The sequence below is a fragment of the Talpa europaea genome (assembly GCF_964194135.1).
Source record: "Talpa europaea genome assembly, chromosome: 10".
NCBI lineage: Eukaryota > Metazoa > Chordata > Mammalia > Eulipotyphla > Talpidae > Talpa > Talpa europaea.
The window spans coordinates 66223535-66246553 of NC_140077.1; the positions used below are offsets into that span (position 1 = coordinate 66223535).

The 23019-nt window shown below is 51.3% G+C and overlaps 1 protein-coding gene across 3 annotated transcripts in view; it reads right to left on the reverse strand.

The window, feature by feature from the left end:
- Window positions 1–2601: 2601 nt before the first annotated feature.
- The window catches only part of TXNRD2 (thioredoxin reductase 2), a gene marked incomplete at its 5' end in the record, with an annotated part of 59645 nt that continues 39227 nt past the window's right edge, over window positions 2602–23019 (reverse strand). For 2 of the 3 annotated variants that reach the window (XM_084244453.1, XM_084244452.1), the window contains 7 exons: window positions 2602–2763; window positions 5913–6010; window positions 6272–6343; window positions 7940–8032; window positions 8307–8402; window positions 10544–10680; window positions 22614–22788. In XM_084244453.1, the coding sequence (XP_084100579.1) occupies window positions 2640–2763; window positions 5913–6010; window positions 6272–6343; window positions 7940–8032; window positions 8307–8402; window positions 10544–10680; window positions 22614–22788 (795 nt within the window). In that variant the 3' untranslated portion in view covers window positions 2602–2639. Of the gene's footprint in view, window positions 2764–5766; window positions 6011–6271; window positions 6344–7939; window positions 8033–8306; window positions 8403–10543; window positions 10681–22613; window positions 22789–23019 lie in introns of those variants that run through there. The other variant, XM_084244454.1, reaches the window with a different exon arrangement.

Sequence of the window (23019 nt, forward strand, 5' to 3'; positions counted from 1 at the left end):
AGGGTGATCAGACTGCCCAGTGTGTACTGAGGACCTCCACACAGGCTACATCATTTCTATTGTCACACAAAGCAACAGGGCCATTTGAGGTTTCTCTTTTGTCCCACAACAGGGGCAAATTCAGTTTTGAGGGATCTGCAGGCCCCTGGCCAGAGGCACCTACTAAGTTGCCCCCAGGGACCCCGGTCTGTTCACTGACCTCAGCAGACCTCGACTTTGCCTCTCAGCTAGGGGAACACCCAGTGTGGAGGTTAGCCCGCCCCGCAAGATTGGAGGCCAGGGTGTGCCACCAGCCGTGCGTTAAATGGGATACGGCTGAGCTCTCACTGCACTTGTTAAGAGGACCCGGCCCAGCCTGGCACTTGGCATCTTAATTAGGTGTCTGAGAGCTCCTGCACACGCTTCACACCGAGCGAGCAAGCAAGCCTCTGAGGCTCCCGTAGGCCCATTAAGGTGCAAACACATTCCTTTGTTAGCTGACAAGCAGGGTCCCATCCAGGGCTCCCGGGCGGCAGACTAAGTGATGTTTTCTTAAGGAAGACATGAGATTAACCGCTGCTAAAGCTCCAGCACAATGCCTGGCCCTGCCCGTCACTGTCAGTGCTGTCTCTCTGTGAGGTGACTGACAGGTGTGGTGGGTGCCGCCGGGAGCTCCCTGGCCCATCAAGTCTCAATGTGCAGGATTAGCCTGAGCACAGCTGACAAACTGACTTGGAGAGTCACAATGGAAATAAAGTGGGGTACCTGATATTCAGGGGACAGAAAGCCTCCGACACCACTGCCAAGTCCTGTTACTGGGCCACACCGCTGGCAAGCTGCTCTGGAATAAAGCCCTTGGAACACCTGCTGGGAGCCTGGCCACTCTCCATTCTGCAAGGTGCAGAGATCCAAGCTGAAGTTCTCAGGAAGGATCCCTGGGGTCTTTGGGCAGCCCACTCCCTGCACCAGGAGGAGGTGGGACACCTCAAAGCACAGCAGCTGAAGACAAGGTACACAGGGACCCCAGGTCCCTAAATGACAGAGATGGACTGACAGGATGCTGGTCTGGGTAGCAGTCCCTATACCTATCCATCATTCTGGGGGACAAGATGGGGACACCATACACAGAACAGACTTTAGGGGAAATATCCTCTTTATTTATAACTCCAGAAAATACCAGGGGGGCTCGGACGTGAGCAGCCCATAGGGTGGGTTTCTGCACAGGTCGTCATCATCTGGCATTTGGGGCTGGCAAGGCCAGCCCAGGCAGGAAAGGATTCAAAATGCAGGTGTAGGGGCTAGCAGCTCCCAGAAGCCATCCCTGCAGGGCACACAGGCAATCCGTCCAAACACGCTGCCCCACGCTGGCTACCTCAGGGGCCCTCCAGGCAGGAGCCGTCCAGTTAGGGGCAAAGCTTGCCCAGATTTGGCCTCCAGTATCCTGTCAAGAATTTAGGGTCAGCATGGGGTGACCATGTCTCCCATACCCACACACAGGGACCCTCTCAGGACAGATGAGAAATGTACCACCCTAAAGAGAGCCCACCCTCCCCTAGGTGATGTGTCATAGGGAGCAATGCACTGCTAAAAATATTTTGAAATGATAAAAACTTATGCCAGGCCCTTAACAAAATAGCTCTGTTAGGTGAAATATTCTGATAAGAGTTTCCTCAGGCTTCCCTTTGTTAGTCTGTACCAGAGATAGACCTGGTTGGGGAAGGGGGTTTGGTAGAACACATACCCAGAGTACCCAGGAGAGGCCCCAGGCCTGGGCCAGTTGTCCACTATACCCTCAGAAGCCACTTGGCCCTTCATGCCTGCCCACGGGCATCTTATAGACCCTCACTCTGTCTGCGGTCTACCTGGGCCCTGAGGGGAGAGAGGAAGCCTGTAGGACCAGGCCAGGGAGGGGCCAACTAGCGGGGATGAGAACCCCTGACCCGCCACCAGGGCTTGAAGCGTACACTCAGAATGAGAGAAGAAAGGCCATGGCCACATGCATCCCTTTGACAGGGGTCAGAGGGAACTCGATAATTTCTTCCTCCTCTGAAGAGGACTGGGATGAACAACACTCCCCAAGGTTTCCGGCCTCTACCAACCTAGCTTTACAAAGCTCTACAGCACCATATGTCAGGCAGTTGCCATGCACGAGACAGCATCTCCACCTTCTGGGCGAGAGAGAAAGAGCCAGCAATGCTACTTAGCACTGAGCAAGGTAAGAGCAAGCAGCTAGCTCCTCTGCTCAGCAGCCCACTGAATTCAGTCTGGGGATGCTTGCTATGCCCAGTGCCCCCTGACACAGATGGCTACAGGTGTGAGCCCAGCCTGAACACCCGTGTTTGGGGAGCAGCAATAGTCAGGCTGGGGCCTGGGTTGCCCTGTGGAGGGTGGAGCCCTCAGGGGCCTCCCATCCTAACCCTGTTTCTTTGGTCATGGTGCCCTGGGCACAGGGCTCACCTGTCTGAGGTGACATGGCAGGTGCAGTCTGCCACACACCAGGAGAGAACAATTCCCGTGGTTCGCCCCTTCCCTCCCACCACAGCCTTAAACAGAGTCTAGCCCACATGTGTATACCTGGATCCCAGCCTCCGAAGAGCCAGGCTGTGGGTGGTGGCAGGTGTGCCTTGTGCTCTGGGCCTGGCAGGGATGGTGGCTTACCCTCAGCAGCCTGTTATGGTGGGGTCCAGGCCTGAGCGCTTGGAGATGCGCAGCTTGGCCACCTCCTCAGCACAGGTGGGATGGATGCCCACTGTCCGCATTACCTGTGCATAGGAGGCCCCACACCTGCACATAAGGGGAGAAGGAATCAGGGCAACAAGTCAGGGCAGGGAGACATGTTCACAGCACCATATTCCCAGGAAAGGGGCACAGAGGCGAGATCCTAGGAAGATAGTTTCCTCACTGTCCCCCTCATTGTCTCTCCTCCAAGAATACCTGCCAATACCTATGTTGGACCATCCTACCTCCCTCTGAGAATGCCCAGTGCCTAAGAATTCCACCTTCCCCCTCCTCTGCCCTCACTGGCTCCAGCCTGGCCTCCTGTTGCTCCCAGCCAACCAGACACAGCCCCACCTTGAGCTTTGGCTCCAGCTGGTCCCTCCATGGGACCCACTCCCTTTCTGCCAAGGGGTCCAGAAAGCCCAAGTCCACTCTTTTCACTGTAGCCTCTTTTCATCTCAACTGCACAGATGCTGAAAACTATCAATACTGAAGAGTGGCAAACCTTTGAACTCTTACCCACCAGAAGGGTTTCTTGGTATTTTAATTACACTTTAAAATTCTTAAGGCTTTCCACTACTTATATTTTCTTTTCCTGTCAATTGCCTACTCAAGTTTTCCCATATTTCTATTGGATTTACCCTATAACTATCAGTGTTGATTTATAAGAACTCTGAAGCAGTACACTCAGAATGAGAGAAGAAAGGCCATGGCTTTCTGGCCTTAAAAGACATTTCTCCAAAGAGGAAACGCAAATGTCCAACAGGCATATGAAAAAATGTTCAACATCCCTTATCATCAGGGAAATGCAAATCAAAATCACACTGAGATACCACCTTACACCAGTAAGAATGGCACATATCAAAAAAACAGCAACAACAAATGTTGGTGAGGATGTTGTGAAAAAGGAACTCTCCTACATTGCTGGTAGGAGTGCAAACTGGTCCAACCACTATGGAAAGCTGTCTGGAGGTTCCTCAGTCTACTAAAAATGGAGCTACCATATGACCCGGCAATTCCACTCCTAGGGATCTACCCAAAGAACACAAAAACATTGATTCAAAAGAACACCTGGGGCCTCCCTAGTGGCACAAGGGGTTAAGCACCACACTATGAAGCAATCTGCAGCCTTTGCAGCATGAGTTCGAACCCCGGCCGGCTGGGGAGCAACACACATGGCGCAGCAGACCTCTCCTGGCTCGCCCGCTGCTCGCCTCAGCAATGTATTTCAGTCAGTCTGCCTGTTCTGTTCCCCCCTGTCTCTGGTGAATCCTCTTATCCCCCACATCTCTAGCCTGCACCCCAACTCTTGTATGCATAGATAAATAAATCTTTAAAAAAAAAAAAAGAACACCCACACCTCTATGTTTAGTGCAGCATTATTTACAATAGGTAAAACCTGGAAGCAACCGAGATGCCTAAAAATAGATGACTGGATCAAGAAGATGTAGTATATATACACAATGGAATATTATTCAGCAATCAAAAAAGATAAAATCATGCCATTTGCAGCAACATGGATGGAGCTAGAAGGAATTATGCTCAGTGGAATAAACCAGAAGGAAAAAGAAAAATACTGGATGGTTTCACTTATAGCAGGAATATAGGGGAACCAAATAAGACATCAGTGTAAAAAAATAATAACAGTACAAACACAACAAAGCAAAGCCAGACAATTATAAATCAGAGACATACTGCAGGGGAGGAGGCTGGAGAGGGATCAGAGGTGGGAAGGGAGGAGCACAAAGGACTGAGGTGAGGGTGCACGGGTGCACTGGTGAAGGAAACTATGGGGACTACACCTGAGGGGGTGGGGAGAAGCAAATATTGTTTAAAAATGAACAATGATATAAAAAAATCTAAAAAAATTATTTTTAAAAAAAGAACTCGCACATCAAGGATATCGGTTCTCTGCTGTGGCATTATTAAAAAGGAATTTTTTAGAGTTTTTCCAGAAATTGTTCCAGCTGAGTATTGGTCCTAGCACAAGTATCAGCATGCCGGAGGATTGAGATGGCTTTGTGGGAGAACCATGGTTCTGTCCACTGATGATACTAGAGATGTCCTGGGCTGGAGCTGGTACTGTGGTGCCATGAACAGTCTGGCATGCCAGCAGTCACACACAGAGCAGTGGGCAAGGCCGCTGGGATTACCCTCAGTTGTGCCAAGGTAGAATATCCCCCCATCCAGGGCTCCAGTGGGGCTCAGCAAAGCCTGTACCCATGGGCTTCCTTCCAATAGTCACTCTAAATACAATTTCCAAACAATGGTGCTGCTGCAGGTGCCCTGTAGCAGGCATCCATGACCAGGGACCAGACATATTCCCAAGACTGAGTCTGGTCCTGAAATCAGCCCTTCTTGCTCTTCTCCCAGGTCAGGCCCACCTCCCTGGGGGCGCCTGACACCACAAGCCAGGGACTGCTTCATTGTGGGTATCAAGGGACGGAGGGCAATGGTGGGGACTGAGGCTCACTGCCTGTGACAGGGGTGGCGCCATTTGAGCCCAGAGTATGTGTGAAGACTGACATCTTCAGGGTGTCTTGACTAGATACTTGGTCTTTTTTGGCCTTTCTGCTCCTTGAACCTCCCACCTTCACCTACCCCCAAGGTCAGCTCCCAGTCACACCCATACCCTAAGCACACAAGGGGCTGAGGTACCCCATGTGCCCTTCTCTGAGTCCAGGCCCTAGCTGTCCTTCATCTCTGCTTCACCCAGCCCTCCTGTCTCTGACAACCCCATGCTCAGGTGCCTAACCTCTTCACTCCCACCCAAAGCCCCCATCAGCAGGCAGTCCCCACACACCCATGCCTAAGCCTCAGGCTGCAGCTCCAGAAGACACATAGCTGCTCAATTCCAAGGTCTCTGGGCGCCCTGCTTTGGGAGGAGGGCTTTGACCCTGTTCTGCTGACTGGGCAGACAAGGTCCAGTGATCCCCAGGGTCAGCTGGGGACGTGAGGCTCTCCCCTCCCCCGCTCAGGCTGTCTGGACACCTAGGGACACTCTGTATGCCTCTGGTTTAACAATATTTGGCTGAAGAAGAAAGCTGTCTCTCATCTGACTCCCTGCCACATCTGCAGAGATGCTCTGCTGAAAACATGGACAACATAACAAAAAAGCACCATCAAGGCAGTGGACTTTCCACTGTAGTGCTGCCAGCACTCCAAGCGACACCAGAGTGAGCATCATGTAAGGGACAGCATTCCTCTGCACTTACTTGATCCCCAGAGCAAATCCTTGAGTAACTTCTCCTGCACTGGGGCCAAGGAAGTGCAGGCCCAGCACCAGCTGCGGAGGCTCTCGAAGACACACCATCTGAAAGTCACGTTGTCAGTGGTGAGCCCAGAGGTAGGACCCCATGGTTGCATGGGTGGCCTGGCCTAGGGGCACATGTAGCCCTGGCAGTGCTCAAGGCCCTGGTGACCTACAAGGGAAGAAGGGCACAAGCGCCTTCCTAGAGGATGTTCACATTCCTGGATTCTGAAGGGCTATGGAGGGTCACCCATCCAGCAGCCAGCTCTTTCCCTCTCCCTCACCTCCTGGCATGCCCTGGCCCAGGCCCATGAGAACTCTCACCTTTATATAGCACTGGGATGCATCCCTTTCAGCCACTGTGAACTCCAGTGGTTTGTAATATGCATGGTAAACCTGGAGGAGGAGATACCGATTCTTGGAGTTAGTGGCTATAGTGAAACCAGTCCCACAAGCATTTTACTCTGACAGGCTGTGGGGCATACATCAGGGCATGGTGGGAATCCAGAACCCTCCCATGCAGCTGGCAGATGTGGTCAAGGGTGGGGAAAAAGTTCAGTTGGCTGTGGATAGCACCCTTCTCTCTCACACACAGGCAGCCTGTGGCTGGATCTCTACTCTCTTCAGACGGGTCCTCTCCCACTGAGGCCAAGCCCCTATGAACCAGAGCAACAGACCAGGCACCAGGCTGGCCAAGCATTCTCCACTTTCATTCAGCACAGGGCAGAAGCACTGCTCAGGAGTGTGCACTGGATGGATGCTGCAGACTGAACAGGGCAACTGTCAGTAGTGGAAAGGGGTGCTCAGCCTGCTGGCAGGGGGAAGGGATAGGTAAGCAGGCAGTCTTCTGGCCACCACTGTGCACCCTGGAGCTTGCTAGGCTTTTACTTGAGCCAGGAGGAGGGGCAGGCACAGGATGACCCAGGCCCACACTGGAGCTGTCGGACAAAGCCTTTCAGCGCCTGTGAAGGGCTTGACAGTGTTTTCAGGGCTGCGGCCAAGTAAAAAATGAGCAGCGTCCTCACATGTGCTGCACAGCCATTATTAATTAATGGAGCTTCAGAGAATATTGTTCTAACTAAGACAGAATTAAAAAGAAAACAAATAAAGGGTATTTGGCCATTCAACATTGTGAAACATAAAACAACATTATAAAATGCCATGAACATGTGTCCCAGTGTACTTGTGATGAATCAAACAAAAATAGCAAATAAAGTGCCAGGACATGGCCAGCCTGTCAGGCCTAATCTGCTGATGGAGTGAGCCAGGGCCCTGCGGCAAGGGGCAGACCCTGGAGCCCATGACTCACTCCCAAAGGGACTCAGACCCCACCATGGTGGCCACATAGAGTCTGGTTCTTCCTGGTCTGCCTGCAAACTGCCACAGCAGCAAGATGAAGCCTCACTGAAAGCTTCCAGCCTCCATAGCCTGGCAGGTTTCAAAACCTCCCTGCATCCTGCCAGACCACCTGGGGCTTGTTCCGTGACTGCCCTGGGGCACCAGCCAGTCTTCGGGAACAGACCCCAGAAGCAACTTTATCTGATGAAAATCCCTTCCTCTGGGGTGAATTCCCAAGTCTGGGTTATTGGGGCCTTGGGGAAACTGAGAATCTTGCAAGAGAAGCAGAGGCATGGGTCTGGGGAAGGTTGGGGAGGTCTTGCCTGATGGACCCACAAGGAGGGGGAGCTACCCCGGGATCTGAGAGCAAGAGCAGCTTTCCAGATCAAGGGAGACATGTTTCTCTGAAATGGGCCACACCCCACCACACCCTTATTACTGAGCCACCCTCTTAATGCTCCTGTCCCAATGGGTCCTTCCTGCAGTGTCCTGGCCATCGTCTTGTGTCTCCACGCCCCTCCAAGACACAGGCCCTGAGAAGCAGGAATGTAACACTGCTGCTTATCCAGTAGGCAAAAGAGGGGCCATCAGAGGGTATGAGTGCTGCACAGGTGGCCTGTCCTGGCACCCCCTCTCCTCAGGGACCTGACTTACCTCCACATGCTCCTCTCCATGGCAAGCCACAGCCTCCTCCTCTGACAGCCCCACACAGCCATATTCCAAAGGGGTAAAGACAGTTGTGGGGACCTGGAAGGCAGGTCCTGCATCAGGCCTGCCTCTGGAAACCCAAAATTAAAGTCCTTCTCTCTCCCACCCCTGCCCAAGCAGGATCAGAGGTCAGGTCTCCAGATGTGCTGGTTGGCAGATGCCAGACGGTGGGTGGAATGCATGGACTTTTCCTTGTTTCTGGGCTGCACACCCAGAACTAAACATCACAGGCATGCACAAACATCCCATGCCCCCAAATGTGCCATGGCTTTCTCCAGGTTGACCTGGCATCTGAACAACAGCAAGCACTCACATTGTCGTAATCCATCAGGTCTGAGGACTGACCACAGAGCCGCTGGGCCAAGAGCTTCCCGGCCATTATAGCTGTGGGTGTCAGTTCAGGCCGCCCCTGACCAAAGGAAGGAGTAAGGGGTCATTTCAGTATCATGTCTAAGGAAATCTGAACAGTCCCTACACCTTCCTCAAAAGGAGAGAGGCATCTCCTTTGCAGAGACTCCAAAGCTCAGGTGTCCAGGGCCCTGGGCAGGTTTGATTGTTCTTATCGGTTCCCTCAGTTCTGCTCTGGGTTCATGATCCTCTTCTCTGAAAGAGGTCAGCTGCTAATGAGCCCAGCCATACTGCCCATGCTCATTGCAGCTTCCCTCTGAACCCTTTTCTTGCATGGGTGATTTTGGAGAGCTGCCCCATGACAAAACTCAAAAGATCCTACAGCCTTCTGACCAGAATTCAGCTAAAACAGGCCATGAAGAAGAATTCCATGTGCTCCTTACACACATTTGACTTGCACCCTAGAGCCCATTACAAATCCCAAATCAGCTGTCATTAGACTGGAGGGTCCTCTGTCCCAGGGTGTGTCCTACTTGGTGAGCAGGGGGTGCAAAGCCCAAATGCTCCTGCACGCGTTAGCCTGGGACCGGCTGCCAATCACCTCTGTAGCAGCAGGAAATGCAGATGTTGTTTGACATTCCAGAAATGAATAGAGATCCGCAGAGATAAACTTGTGAAAGCAGCCTGTGCATTCCACTGGGCCTGACTAACCGTGGAAACATCCAGCATACAGCACATAATATCTCATTAACAATGGCCACCCCACCCACCTGCTAGACTCTTCCCTGCCACTTGCTGTACCACAGGGCATCATTAACTCTTTGGACTGCTTGGAATGATGAGCAGTCCCAATGTGAGTGGATTTAATTTTTTAACAAAAAATATTTTTGCATGTGCTTTATATTTCTGGCAACACAGTCTGAAATATTAGAAATTCCACCACATTGGCAAGAGTCTGGCATCTGATGGAACTCCAGTGAGCTTGGCTCCTGGGATGTACAGGCAGCATGCACGGCTTGCATATGTGCTCTCCAGTTAAGACCATGGTGCTACCTCAGGGCAGGCAAACAGCAAGAAGAGAGAGGCTGACATCAGAGAATGCCATGTCGAGCCATCCGAGGTCACATCGAGTTGCTGCACAACCTGGCTAAGTGGGCTGGGTCTTCAGGATAGTCCAGGGCATGAGAGTCACTAGTTTCACTTACCAACAGGCTGGTAAGTGATAACCCGGTAGTGAGAGGGACTGGGTTTCTGACTGAGCCCCCCAGCTGGACTGCATCAGCTTAGTGGTCTGCCCCATACACTGTTTCATAAGCCTGGCTTCCCAGGGGCCAGAGGGACTTAAGCACCAGCAGCTTTGCTCACATCTGGTAGGTAAACCCTCTGGTAAACTGGGGGTGCTGGGGGCTGTGTTGCCATAGCAGAAGGGGTCTGGATGGGGCCAAGCATCTAGCAGGATTGACCCACACCAGATGGGAGAGAGGCCCTTCAGAAACAAAGGCACAGACTTGCATGGGTCCCTGCCCTGGCCTGTCTCCACATGTGTGCCAAACTCTCCCAAAGCTCCCATCCATCATGAGCTGCAGCACAGGCTGACAGACAAGACTAGAGGATGGTCCCCTCAGCAGAGGTGACAACTGCCACTTGTGCCCTCTCACCTCTGGGATGCTCTACCCAGGGATTCTGGCCTTAGACTAGATCCCATTACCTCTAGGCATTTCCCAAACTGACACTCCCTCATGATTGTAAGGGTCATTGCTGAGCTCCCCCAGCTCACTCTGCCCCAGTCCAGGGACTGCATGCTGCACCCCACTCTCTTGACCACCAGCACCAAGCATCTTCTGACATGTAAAGTAGTTTACTTACTTAAAGGTCATCTGTGACCCTACCAGAATGTCACCTCTATAAGGGCTGGGGCTTTTATCTGTTTCGACAGGAGCCCAGAACCCAGAAAAATAGGTGCTCAGTCAATACATGATGAATGGATGCAAATTAACACAATATGGTAGCAAAATGCATGTCTTCCTGGAATTTCAGAATGTGACCTTATTTGGAAATAAGGGTCTTTGCAGATAAATTAAGACATATATTAAGATGAGATCATACTGGATTAGGATCCTGATAACAAACAAGGACACACAGAAAAGGAGATGGTCATGTGGAGACCAAGCAGAGAAGGAAATGCTGGACAGAAGCCCATACCTCCGCCACATCTCCAATGGCATAGATGTGAGGGACACATGTGGCTTCCTGGGCATCAACCAGGATCTTATGACTATCAGGGTTTGTTTTTACTCCCGCCTTCTCCAAATTCAGACTTCTGGTTTCTGGAACTCGACCTGAAAGAAGTAAAGACAGGACTGAAAAGTTTTTTTTAGTGGGTTTGACCTAGATGCCTTGGTTTATAGCATTTTTTGGATTGTCTACTTCAGACTGATAAAATCTGAAACACACACAGCATTGAGGGGCTCCTAGCCTCTGAGGCCTCAAGTGACACCCAAACACACACACACACACACACACACACACACACACACACACACACCCCTCTCTATTTGCACAGCGAGTCGATGAAGGGCTGAAGCGGTACTAGTAGAAACAGTGAACCAGAGATAGGCAGGAACAGGATGCAGGGCACAGACACCTCTCTAAACATATCTTGGGATATAATTTGTGCTTTTAATAATTTTCATAGCTTATATATTTAAAAAGTAAAATTAAATAAAAAAAGGAAAATAATCCCTAAAACAGGTAAATAACCTGAAACAGTCTTTCTTTTATGAGGTTGGTGACAGCACACTCAGAAGGATAATTTATTAGTGATTATAGGAATGAATTAACTCTATATCCTCAGAGGATTATATTCTGGCAACAAAGAAAGCTGCAAACAAATCTTACATGTCATTCAAAGAGGACATTTAAAATACTGTAATGTAAAATTTGAATTGGAAATTCATGCTTTCTTTTTTGTGTGTGTGTCTTTGGCTCTGACCAAAGAAAAAGTCTAGAAGCAGCCACAACACAAAACCAATGTGTACGAAAAACTATGACCTCTAAGCCCCTCCCCACTGAAGGGAGCAGAGTCAGTGGGGCAGCCACTCCAGGCTGCCATCCAGGCCCCGAGTGGCTGCCCCAGATGCCTTGTGGGTGGGCAAAATGCGACCTCAGATCCCGCGGTCACCAGCCTAGAACAGCACAACAGGGCCACGCAGCCAATATTCCCTGAGGAGAAGACACGGACTAGACACAAACCAGGCCCTCTCACAGCTGTGGCTCCTGTCCTAGTCACACATTTTAGGATAGGGTGGGGCATAGGGGTGTTGTCTCCATCTCCATGGAGGCCACCTGTGGGCCACAGATGAGCCAACAACAGCCTCATGAGTCACCACATGGCCTTCCCGGGGGTGGGGCACCCTCCTTCCCATTCTCTCTGTCCTATCCACCTTCCCACACCTTGTTCCTGCTATAGGCTCATACTTCAGTCAGAACGGCACTTCATGGTTTACAATTCTGTCCTGACCAGATGGTATTTGCACAGAAACACCATGACCTTGTGTCCTGAGTCCTTGTGTCCTCAATAGGACATCCTCTGAGATCTATTTAGCAGTAAAGGAGTGAGTTGATCAAACAAGGCAGTGAGAATGCATGAATCGTGCCCTGTCCAGGACCTCAGGGTTGTAGACAGACCCTGCACCCACTATCTGGGACCCAGCTGTGGAGTAGGACAGAAGGCCAGGCCTTGCAGCAGCTCCATGGGGCAAGCCAGCTCCTCTCCTATGTCCCAAGCACCTGCCAAGCAAAGAGCCTCAGCTCTGAGACCTGCAAAAATGAGAGCCCCCCACCCCCAGGAGAGGGGGCTACAGAATTGAATATCACACCTATCCTCTCCTGGCAGCCAGCTTGAAGTATCACAAAGGCCAGGAGGGGCAAGGGAATGAAAGGCCCTGTATATATTGGCAGTTTCCTTGACGCCTCCATCCCCTCACAGCCCTGGGCCTCATCACAGCCAAGCTGTCAGAAGAAGTCCCTTTCTCCCCTAATTCAGAAGATGTGGCCTTAGGGCACCAGGCACAGGCTTCAAAGGCACAGTTCCTATAGCTTGAGGTGGCTCAGACACACCAGAGGCAGCAGGAGGTGCCAAATCTGAGCATCTGGGAGACCAAGTGCTGTGAAAGGGAAGCCTTAAGTCTCCAGCTGCTCTCCCGGAGAGGAAAGTCAAAACACAGAGACTCCTCTAAGCCATGCTTCTCAAGTTCATGGGGCGCAAGCTCCAGCCTCTTTTCTTTGCAGGTCACAGGAATCAGGTGCCAGGAAGGCTGGCACCATCTCAGATCAGATGAGGCCAGACGTGATGTCCAACACCCCAGGAGGAGGTGCCTGCCTACTGATGGCTGGACAGCCATGCAGATGCAGACCTGTGAACATGGAGAATAGGTCCGTTTCTGCCCTGGCTGAGGGTACTGGGGAGGGGGGCAGGGAAAGCCCAACTCCTAGCTTGGGGGAATGGGACCTCTGGATACATGAAGCACCTGGGAGTCCTAGAGGTCTCTAAAAGGACTGTACTCAGGAGAAATGAGCCAGGTCCAATGGGCAAGGCTGGAGGGTGTCTGCTGAGAACTAAGGGCTGAGGCCTGGGGCTCGGATCTCAATTCTCTGGTTCTTCTCAGGTCCTGGGTTCTGGAAGACATAGCACACAGCAGCCCACTACCTCCTGGTGATAACTCTGAGGGCAGTGGGGGTGGTGTGAGAATGTCTAAGGGCAAAGCTGGTGCAGCCCACAGGTCACCCTGAAGATGTCGGCCATGCTGTATTCACTGTACCCGTACTTGTTCTTGCACTCCCATCTGGCGGGGTGACAAGAGACCAAGAGCAGCTCCTCCTGTACTTCCTGGTAACCATAGTAACCTTTTAGCAGCCAGCCAGACTCTATCTGAGGTCCCCAAGGAAATAGATACATTAAGAAGTAGTAACAGGAAGGCCTCCCTGGTGGCACACGGGGTTAAGACACAACCTATGAAGCTGTCCGCAGCCACTGCCACACGAGTTCAATCCCTGGCCGGCCAGGAAGCATCTCACATGGCGCAGCAGACCTCTCCTGACTCGCCTGCTGCTCCCCTCAGCAGTGTATTTCGGTTGATCTGCTGTTCTGTTCCCCACTCTGTCCCTGGTGAAATCTCTCATCCGCCACACTTCTGGCCTGTATCCCATTTCTTGTATGCACAAATAAATAAATCTTTAAAAATAAACAGTAGTAACGGAAGATAACAACATACAATCAAATTAGGTGGCCTCCACGGTCCATTTCTAAGCAAGGATTTTTAAGAACATGTTACATATAAAAACCCGGAAAGCACATAGGAATGTCAGGCCACCGATATGAAGCACAAAGGGATAGCAAGTAGATCGGCAGTGGTGAGGGTGGGAGTAGGTGGTATAACAGAACATGTCTGCTAGCTCCTGAAGTGAACAAGGAAGAGCTAGACTACACCAGGCAGGCAGATGGCCCAAAGGTGGCCACCCTGCGCATGCTGGCATTTGGAAGCAATGCTGGGGGGGGTCTGTGTGGAATGAGACCCAGCTCTACCCAGGCACGCCAGACCGAGGAGTCATGGCCAGTACACCGGGTCCTGAACCCCTACAACAGGCTCCTAAGCAGACAACCCAGGAAGCAGTCATGGAGAAGGGAGGGAAATGTTCCCAGGACCCTCCAAAGTTCTGTTTCCTCGTGCTCAGAGGCGTCATGTCTCCCCTCAGTGCCCAGGTCCTGTCAAATGATGTAGGAGCCCACTCAGGTCAGGCCAGGCAGAGAATGGGTGCCAGGACAGATACCCACACAGACAATGCCCAGCCCAGGTCTAGGCTGGACTTAAAGCAAGACACAAATGACATGAGGACGCTCTCCCTGGTCATCTTCCTCTTATTTTATGTAAAAATGAAGGGGATACTCTTCAGAGGACTTGGGGGAATTAGGGGACAACCACTGCACTCCACCTGTGTCACTCTGTGTGTTGTACTCAGAACTTTCCCAAATTATTCCATGTCTCAGGATGGCTTGCTCCCTGCTGAGTGCCTCTGGGTGAGCGCTGTGGACTGGCTCTCCTGGACGTTCAGTGGCTCCGACATCTCCTCTCCCTGGACAACACCAAAATGCAGATGGTGTTTTATCCACGTGTCAGTTTAGCACCTTGTGGCAAGTCCTCAGAGGAGGGAGGAGGCAAGCAGGGCTTCTTAGAGGGTGCTCCTGGAGATGGAGAGGAGGCAGAGGCCCACTAGTTTCTCTCTGTGATGTTTTACTTTGTTGCACTTCTTTGCTTACTAGTAAAATTAGCAATTTAAGTAATTAAGTGTTAAACTATATTTCCTCTTGTGAATTTCCAGTTCTTGCCTTTTCTCAATCATTTATAGACCTTTGTGATTTTTCTGGCCTTATGAGAGCTTCTTCTACATGTGTGACACTCTGCCATATTCACCACAAATGAGGGCGTTTGAATTCTAGGTACAAAGAGAGATTCTCACGTCTTCAGAGGCACTGTCTCTGTAAGTTCATGGCTAGAGCTGTCTCTTTCCCAGTGTCCACCATCCAGAACACCCCAGGGTCCTGAAGTGGTATGCAGTATTCAGTCTGCAAACTCGTGATGCAGCTGGGGCAGCCAAGCCTTCCTTGGATCCCTTGGAATCCAACCAGTTGCTGCTGCTGACCCAGGGGGGCAGTCCAGCCATTGTGCCCATCCAGCAGCTGCAGAAAGCCCAAACCCACCCAGGTGGAGTCTACTGGTCGTCACTACCTGCTTGGCTGGGCACAAAGATGCGGACAGCTGGACAAGAGCAGTTTCATGTGCCTCTCTCCTCCTGTTATGGGAAAATGGGTGTTTCCTCTAATTTCATAGCTTGCCTGGAGCGCATGTTCCAACAAGTGAAGGGTAATCATGTAATGAGGTAAAATTTAAGTGCCAGCAAGAGTATGACAGGGTGAGTGAGGGGCTGCGATCAGACAGACACTGGAGGACGTAAACAGCTGGAAACTCTGTGCCAGGTGAACAAGAGTACAGTAGTTTGGATCAGGTGTTGTGGGCAAGGTCCCAGCAGTAGTTTCATGTTGGGCTCAGGTAACTTTTCTAAGGGGCATGAGGCCCCCAGAACCAAGCACTCCCACTGAGCCAGGCCTGCCAGGAATTCTGGACCAGACACAGAAGAGAGATTCATACCTTTAGAACCTCTGGCCAGATCCGTGGAGAGCTACTTAAAAAAAATTTATTATATGTCTTGCATGTTATTTGTCTTAAGGGAAAACTACAATAACAGCAAACAGCTTCCTTTATTTTCTTAAATGGTCCCCTCTCAATGAGCACTATATCCCCACCTGCAGTTGCCAACCCTCCCTCACCCTCCAGGTAAAGGGGTCCTGCTGGCCTTGGGATCCAGGCAGGACTCAGTGGTGATGAGAAAGTGAACACTGGACCATAGCACGACCTGAGGCTGGTGCTCACCCTGATGGCTGGCACCCACAAGGGCTCCTCAGGCTTCCTGATGGTATCTCTCACTGGGGATGTTCCTTGGGTAACTGGGGTGAGCTTACTACTGGGAAACAAACAGGTCTTTCCAATCCAAACCTGTATGTGAGCACTGGCATTGTATAAGATAAACTCAGTTGGCTAAGACCCCAACAGTCAGCCCTTGAAATTGGTGGTGACTCAGCTCAGAATCACCTGCAGCCGGGTCCAGGGGAACCCCCAGGGAAGAACACACTTCAAATTGGGTGGCAATTATTGCTTTAGCAATTATAGATGTAAATATAATTTTCCTGACAGTTGGGGACTTGAGTGGCATTTGCACAATTTTGATAACACACATTAATACTTATAAGCAGTGCCCATTTATCCCTAGAAGAGTTTTTACTATGTTTTTCTTAAATTATTTTCCAGGGCTTCTCTGATGGCCTTGGGGATAAGTCTCAATACTTCCACTGCAATGACCTGAGTTCAATCCCCGGCCAGGGAGCTAACACACATGGCGCAGACCACTCCTGTCTTGCTTGCAATAGATCTGCCTGTTCTGCTTCCCACTCTGTCTCTGGTGAATCCTCTTACCCCTCCACCCCTGGCCTGCACCCAGTTCTTCTATGCAAAAATAAATAAAATCTTTTTTTAAAAAAAGGCATGATGGGGCCTCCCCGGTGGCACAGCGGTTGAGCGCTGGGTTGCGAAGCTGCCCGCAGCCTCTGCAGCACCGGTTCGATCCCCGGCTGCTCCCCGGCCACCAGAGGAGGGTCCCACATGGCGCGCAGACCTCTCCTGCCGCCCGCTGCTCCCCTCAGCCGTGTACTTCGGTCCTTCTGCCTGCTCTGCTCCCCGCTCTGGCTCTGGTGAATTATCTCACCCTCCCACGCTTCTGACTGTACCCAGTGCATGTATAAACAAAAACAAACAAACAAATAAATAAATAAATAAACATGCCTCTATAAAAAAAAAAAAAATAAAAAAATAAAAAAAAAATAAAAAAAGGCATGAATGCTGCTTAAAAAATAAATTAGTTTCCACTAAGGTCTAACCATAGCACTTTATTGTTCAGCCCAGGTCTGATAGCTGTGGGGACCAAAGCAACCTTGGGCACAAGAATAAGCTGGCTCTTGATCCCAGACCATGCAAGGCCTCCCACAAGTGGGCATGTGGCCTGTGAGCACAGGGAGCAGCTTGCTTCCTCAACTGCCCTCTGTGTGGGTTAGGATACTGTGCACTGGGATTGAGGTAAACGCCTAGTGAGTGGATGGCACTGCTTCAGGTGCAGTGGTTCGTGGCCTGGGACCACAGGGTGTGCTGAGGAATGCTTTGGCCTTGGACAGGGCTACTTTCTTGGGCCTGTGGAAGGTGCCTACAGGAAGAGCTCTCAAAAGCTTATCTTCTTGGGCCTCCCCTGGTGGCACAGGTGGTTGAGCGCCTCACTGTGAAGTTGTCCGCAGCTTCTGCAGCACCGGTTCAATCCCAGCCGGCCAGCAAGGGTCTCCTGTCGTGCCCATTGCTCCCCTCAGCTGTGTATTTCATCAGTCTGCCTGTTCTGTTCCCCGCTCTGTCTCTGGTGAATCCTCTCACCCTCTCGTGCATCTGGCCTGTACCCCGGTTCTTATATAAATAAATAAATTAAAAAAAAAGATTATCTTACTTTTCTTCAAAAACATAACCCTCTCAGGGGCCTCCCTGTTGATGGAAGGGGTTAAGACGCAGCACTATGAAGCTATATAGCCACAGCCACTGCAGCTGGGTTCAATCCCAGGCCAGGGAGGTGGCCTGCACGGCATAGCAGACCTCTCTATCTTGCCCGCTGCTCCCCTCAGCAGTGTGTTTCAGTCAATCTCCCTGTTCTGTTCCCCACTGTCTCTGGTGGGTCCTCTCACCCCTCCATACCTCTGGCCTATACCCCAGTTCTTGTATGCATAAATAAATAAGTCTTCAAAAATAAAAATATAGGGCCTCCCAGGTGGCACAGCGGTTGAGCGCTGGGTTGAGAAGCTGCCCGCAGCCTCTGCAGCGTCGGTTTGATCCCTGGCTGCTCCCCGGCCACCAGAGGGGGGTCCCACATGGTGCGCAGACCTCTCCTGCCACCAGCTGCTCCCCTCAGCAGTGTACCTCGGTCCTTCTGCCTGCTCTGCTCCCCGCTCTGGCTCTGGTGAATTCTCTCACCCTCCCGCGCTTCTGACTGTACCCAGTGCTTGTATAAATAAATAAATAAATCTTTAAAAAAAATAATTTTTAATAAATAAATAAAAATATAACCACCCCCCAACACACAAGCAGATTTGGGTCTCTCTTAATATCAGTAATCATTAACTTTACATTTGCACTGAAATAAAAAGGTGTTAGAGTGTCTAGGTCTCCAACTGGAGAGTTGGGAAGGGGTGGGTGTTGAGTCAAGGTTTCTGTGATAAAGCAGTTTTCTGCATTTGAGACCCATTCCAGTCAGGCCCCTGTGGGATCCTCACCAGGAAGAGTACGGCCACCCATGCAGTTTAGTCATAGCAAGATACAATCGCAAAGGACAGTGTAGGGTAAATGGAAGTGATCAGGATTTTTCCGCCCTCCCGCCATTAGCATCGATGATCGACCCCTGTGATCTTACGTGCGTACCTGAAGGCGGCACCTGGAGTGTGGGGTGTGTGTGTGTGTGTGTGCACCTGAGCCTGGAGCTGCACATATAAGGGCAGCAGCAGAGGACAAGGTGGCAGAGGACTGTGCAGCAGAGTGCACAGAGACCAGCGGAGAGACCACAAGAGAACACCAGAGAGTCCAGAAAGAGCGAAGATTTGCAGGGGGCCAGGAGGCTGACAGGCTCCTACCCGCTGAGTAACTGGTTGCCTCACTACATATGGTGTAGAAGGATCATTAAAAGTCTGAAAAAGCCACTGAGGGCTCCAGGACTCCTCCTACCTGGATGCAGAGAGAACCTGCCTAAGCCTGCTGGCCTTAGACAGAGGCTTCTCCCCACTAGGCTGCATCCATGCACAGCCTGTCTGCTCCTCCACAACACAGACAGCCCAGGTCCTGGACCACCTCTTCCTTGTCACTGGGTGCAGAGCACAGCTAGCCAGGAGTTCCAGTGTTGGGGCTGGGCTATGAATTGCCTCCACCTAGCCTGCTGCCTGCCACCTGGTGCGGGAAGTTCCACAGGAATTTGTGTTCAGCTCTGGAAATCCATTAGCTGAACATAGCTGAGCAAGGACTGTAACCTTTAACAAGCAGTCCCTGGGGTAGAGAGAGGGAACCCCAGACTGTGGCAGATATAATCCCCTTCCTGAGATCACAGTTCCCCATCATTATCTCCCTAGGCACAACCCAGCTCCCTGGCTGTGGTCCGTGTGCATGTGCTGTAAAGGTGGACTATAACTGGAGACGCCGTGGTGGGCTAGGTAGAGGTTGGACAGCTGGGCCTCTGCTGTTTGAAAGGCAGAGCTTGCTGGCTCCCTTTACACTATTTTAGAGCCACTAAAGAGACTTCATCATGGTTTGTATACACAGGTGGACAACAACTATTCTGCTAACACAAAGTCTGAAGAGGAGGAAAAGTTTGATCCCAATCCAGATCTCAAGAACCAGACTATGGGGGCTCCGGAGACAGGGCCACGACGGCACTGCTGACACTCCAGACACCAGGAACAACAGCTCTCATCCTGCCCTTGAGAGGGAAGTGGCTGGTGCTGAGGGGCACCTGAGAGTTTCAGTTCCTGGTTTTCCCGAGGCTTTGCTCTAGAGGCACTCCAACCCTTCTTCAAAACAAAATCTAAGCTGGGGTTCCCTGGTGGCATAGGCGGTTGAGCACAGCGCTGTGAATCTGTCCACGGCCTCGGCAGTGCCGGTTTGATCCCCACCAGCCACGGAGCAACCCACATGGCGAGCAGACCTCTCCTGTCTCGCCCACTGCTCCCCTCAGCAGTATATTTCGTCAGTCTGCCTGTTCTGTTCCCCGCTCTGTCTCTGGCGAATCCTTTCACCTTCCCGCACATCTAGCCTGTACCCCAGCTTCTATGTAAATTAAAAAAAAAAAATCTAAGTTATAAGCCCAGTTCCCCCTTAGAAGCATTTATATCCACAGGAGTTCACTTAGATGCCCCGACCCGGCTCTGTTTCCCCAGACAATGGGGATTCAGGCCACAACTGGTTAACTGTGCAGGGGTGAATTCGAGCCCATGGTGGCAGCAGCGCAGGCCGACTGTCTTCACTCAGCACCATAATCGGCACATCTGCAGACAGGAAATCCTCCTCACTGCAAGTTCCCAGTCTATTATCTGAGACACCTGGTGTGGGTGGGTGATTCAGAGACAAACAATGAGAGGGCCCCCTGCACAGCAATTAACTGCTTTAACTGCTAATGTGTTTAATCCACCACGTGGAGATCAAGGCTGCACCGAGGAAGAGGCTCAGAGTCCTACTTGGCTTCCAGATTGCAGGGTTGACTTCACTGTCCCTGTGCCCACTGTCCTTGCTGGCTGAGGACAAGGTGCCAGGCACATGGGCAGCCCTGGCGCATGAACTCAGGGCCTTGAGCATGCATCCACGGAGCATCAGGGGCGTTCTTCCTTTTCTATTCTTAATACACAACAAAGCCCACTTTATGTGGACACAGTGCTGGCTACCAGGGTGGGAGGTATGGTCCAGAAGCAGCTTCTGTGCCAGCTGTGCTGCCTCCAGGGTGCTTTATTTTAACCCCCCGGATTGGATCATCCTTATTGCAAGTAGAAATAATGCTTGGTTAAAGGCTTATCAGGGTAAAGCGGCAGAAAACATTCCCAGTTGTTAAACTGGGAAGTGGCTCCTGAATGTTTACAAAATCTGGCCCAGGAGCAAGCAGCAAAGTCAGCACATGCTCATACAGCCTCAAAAGGCATGCCAGAAGCTGCTGCCGCCACCACAGCGCCGCCTTGGGAAGCAAGGTCAAAGGCCAAGTATTGTGAAAAGCTTCCACCCCCAACATCAATCACAGCAGGCAGACTGTCTGGGGGATGCTCTTTTTGAAAACACAAAAATAAAATGACTCCTGGCAGGGGGAGGGTGGGCATATGCACATCAGGGGCCTTGCGTGTCACCCACCAGGGCCCGTCTGGAAGCTGGGAGGAATTGGAGACTTCAGAGGGCACAACCTCTTGCCCCCTCACCCTCTAAACAGCTGCCACGAGTGTGAGCTCAGCTGACAGCATCTGGGTGCAGGCCTATGCATTGGTCCAAAGGCAAGACTGGGGATGGGTGTGCATGGGCAAGGGGCACAGAGGACAAAGGAGGAATGCTGGGGGTGTAGATAGGACAGGAGAAACTTGCCACCTCACCATGGAGTCTAAAATAATAAACATCAGGGCCTCCCCTGGTGACACAGCGATTGAGCGCTGGGCTGCAAGGCTGCCCGCAGCCTCTGCAGCACCGGTTCATTCCCCGGCTGCCAGCAAGGGTCCCACAAAAAAATAAAATAAAATAATAAACATCAATTTACACTTGAGGTCTGAATACCTAGGCAACCTTCCACAGTATTCAGAATAAACCTACTTAAAATTTACTTTTACGATTTGTTGCAAGAATATTTCCTCTCATAATTTATTGAATTTTGATTAAGAAGCACTAAATAGACTGGGTTTTTTCAGATCGCTCCTTTGTTCCTCAAATCTGTGCCAACTGTATCAAATGAAGATCTCTGACTCCTCCAGAGTTTATTACACTCTCTAATTTCCAGTTGTTCTGGAAATCAGAATGACTCGGGAAGAACAGATAGGCCTTTCAGAAACACACTGCTCATGATGTAGCCTTGTTCTTTCCAGGAGCCCTACCCCGGAGGATGCTGGGACCCATTCCACCAGGTCTTGACAGGGACAGGACAGCCCCTCTCAAGTGCTTAGAAAACATGTGCTTAATTGATATGGAGCCAGATGATCCTGATAACCACACAGGTTCAGAGCCTGGGCTTAAATGACTAGGCCCAGTTCAGACAGTGCCTTGTGAACTGGAAACATGGGGAGAAAGTCTGACCTTGATTGCTCCTACTTTGGACATGCGAGTTGATAGATTAGGAAACCAAGAATCCCACTCTAGAAATGACAGGTACTAGAGGGCAAGACATCTGAGTAGGCGTGCTGTGCTCATTCTCCCCACTGGGCATCACCCCCTATCCCTTGCCCTACAGCAGCCTCAAGCAGGTTCATGACTGCATGGCGTCAGGGCTCTCTGCCCTTTTCATCCTGTTCCAGGCCAGGGAGCCTTTCCTCAAAGCTTATGTCCCTTCCCTCAGACCAGTCCCCTGGGCAGGGGTCTTCCTTATCACATTCGTACTTACCACCCTTCTCCCCAGGAGGGTGGCCTGGAATGCAAAGAGGGCACAACTAGGGAAGGAATGTGGCTGACAAGGTCGGTAGTGGGCTAGATCTGCATGGCCATACTTGCTCCACCCTCACCTCTCAGAGAACAGGGAGATGCGAACGCAACTGCACATGGGCAAGGCTGGTGAGGCGGCAGCCAGGCCCCGCCCATCTGGAAAGGTCAAGGCCTCTGCCCCATCACTGGGTGCTATCTTTGGAAATCTGTGAGTTTAACTTCTGGACAGACCAGGAAGATGCCCACTCCTAGCAGGTGATGGCCTGCAGCACTCACAGTAACCCACTGGAAAGTATGGGAAGCAATCCCATGGCTGTTAGGACGAGATGTGCTATGTAAAGCCAGTAGGATGAGGGCTGCTCCGGGAAGGGGTGTGCTGCTCTGTGTGTAGCTTGTATGTGAGTATGCACATGGGCTCGGCGCTCTCTTACCTATGGCCCAAAGGACAGTGTCGAAGGTGCCCTTGTCCTCCTTGCCAGAGGCATGGTCCTTCCAGGTGACCTGGAGCTGGCCATCCGGGAGCCTCCCCACACTTGAGGGAGTGCAGCCCCTCAGGAACCGGGTGCCATGAGATTCCATGTATTCCGTGACTAAGGAAGACATTTGCTGCAAAGTACAAGCGGACACACTGTGAGGACCAGATGGACAGAAGTGAGAATGCCACCACTGACTATGTAAAGAGTGGACTTGGGCCCCTCCCTATTTGAAAAGCCCCTGAGGGGACTCCAGAGGGATCGGTTCAAAGGAGAAGGTTCACTGCACCCTCTTCTGGTATGTAGCCTATGTAAGTTACCCCTACTTTTAAAGTCTCTTGTTTTCTGTCAGCAGGAGCACATC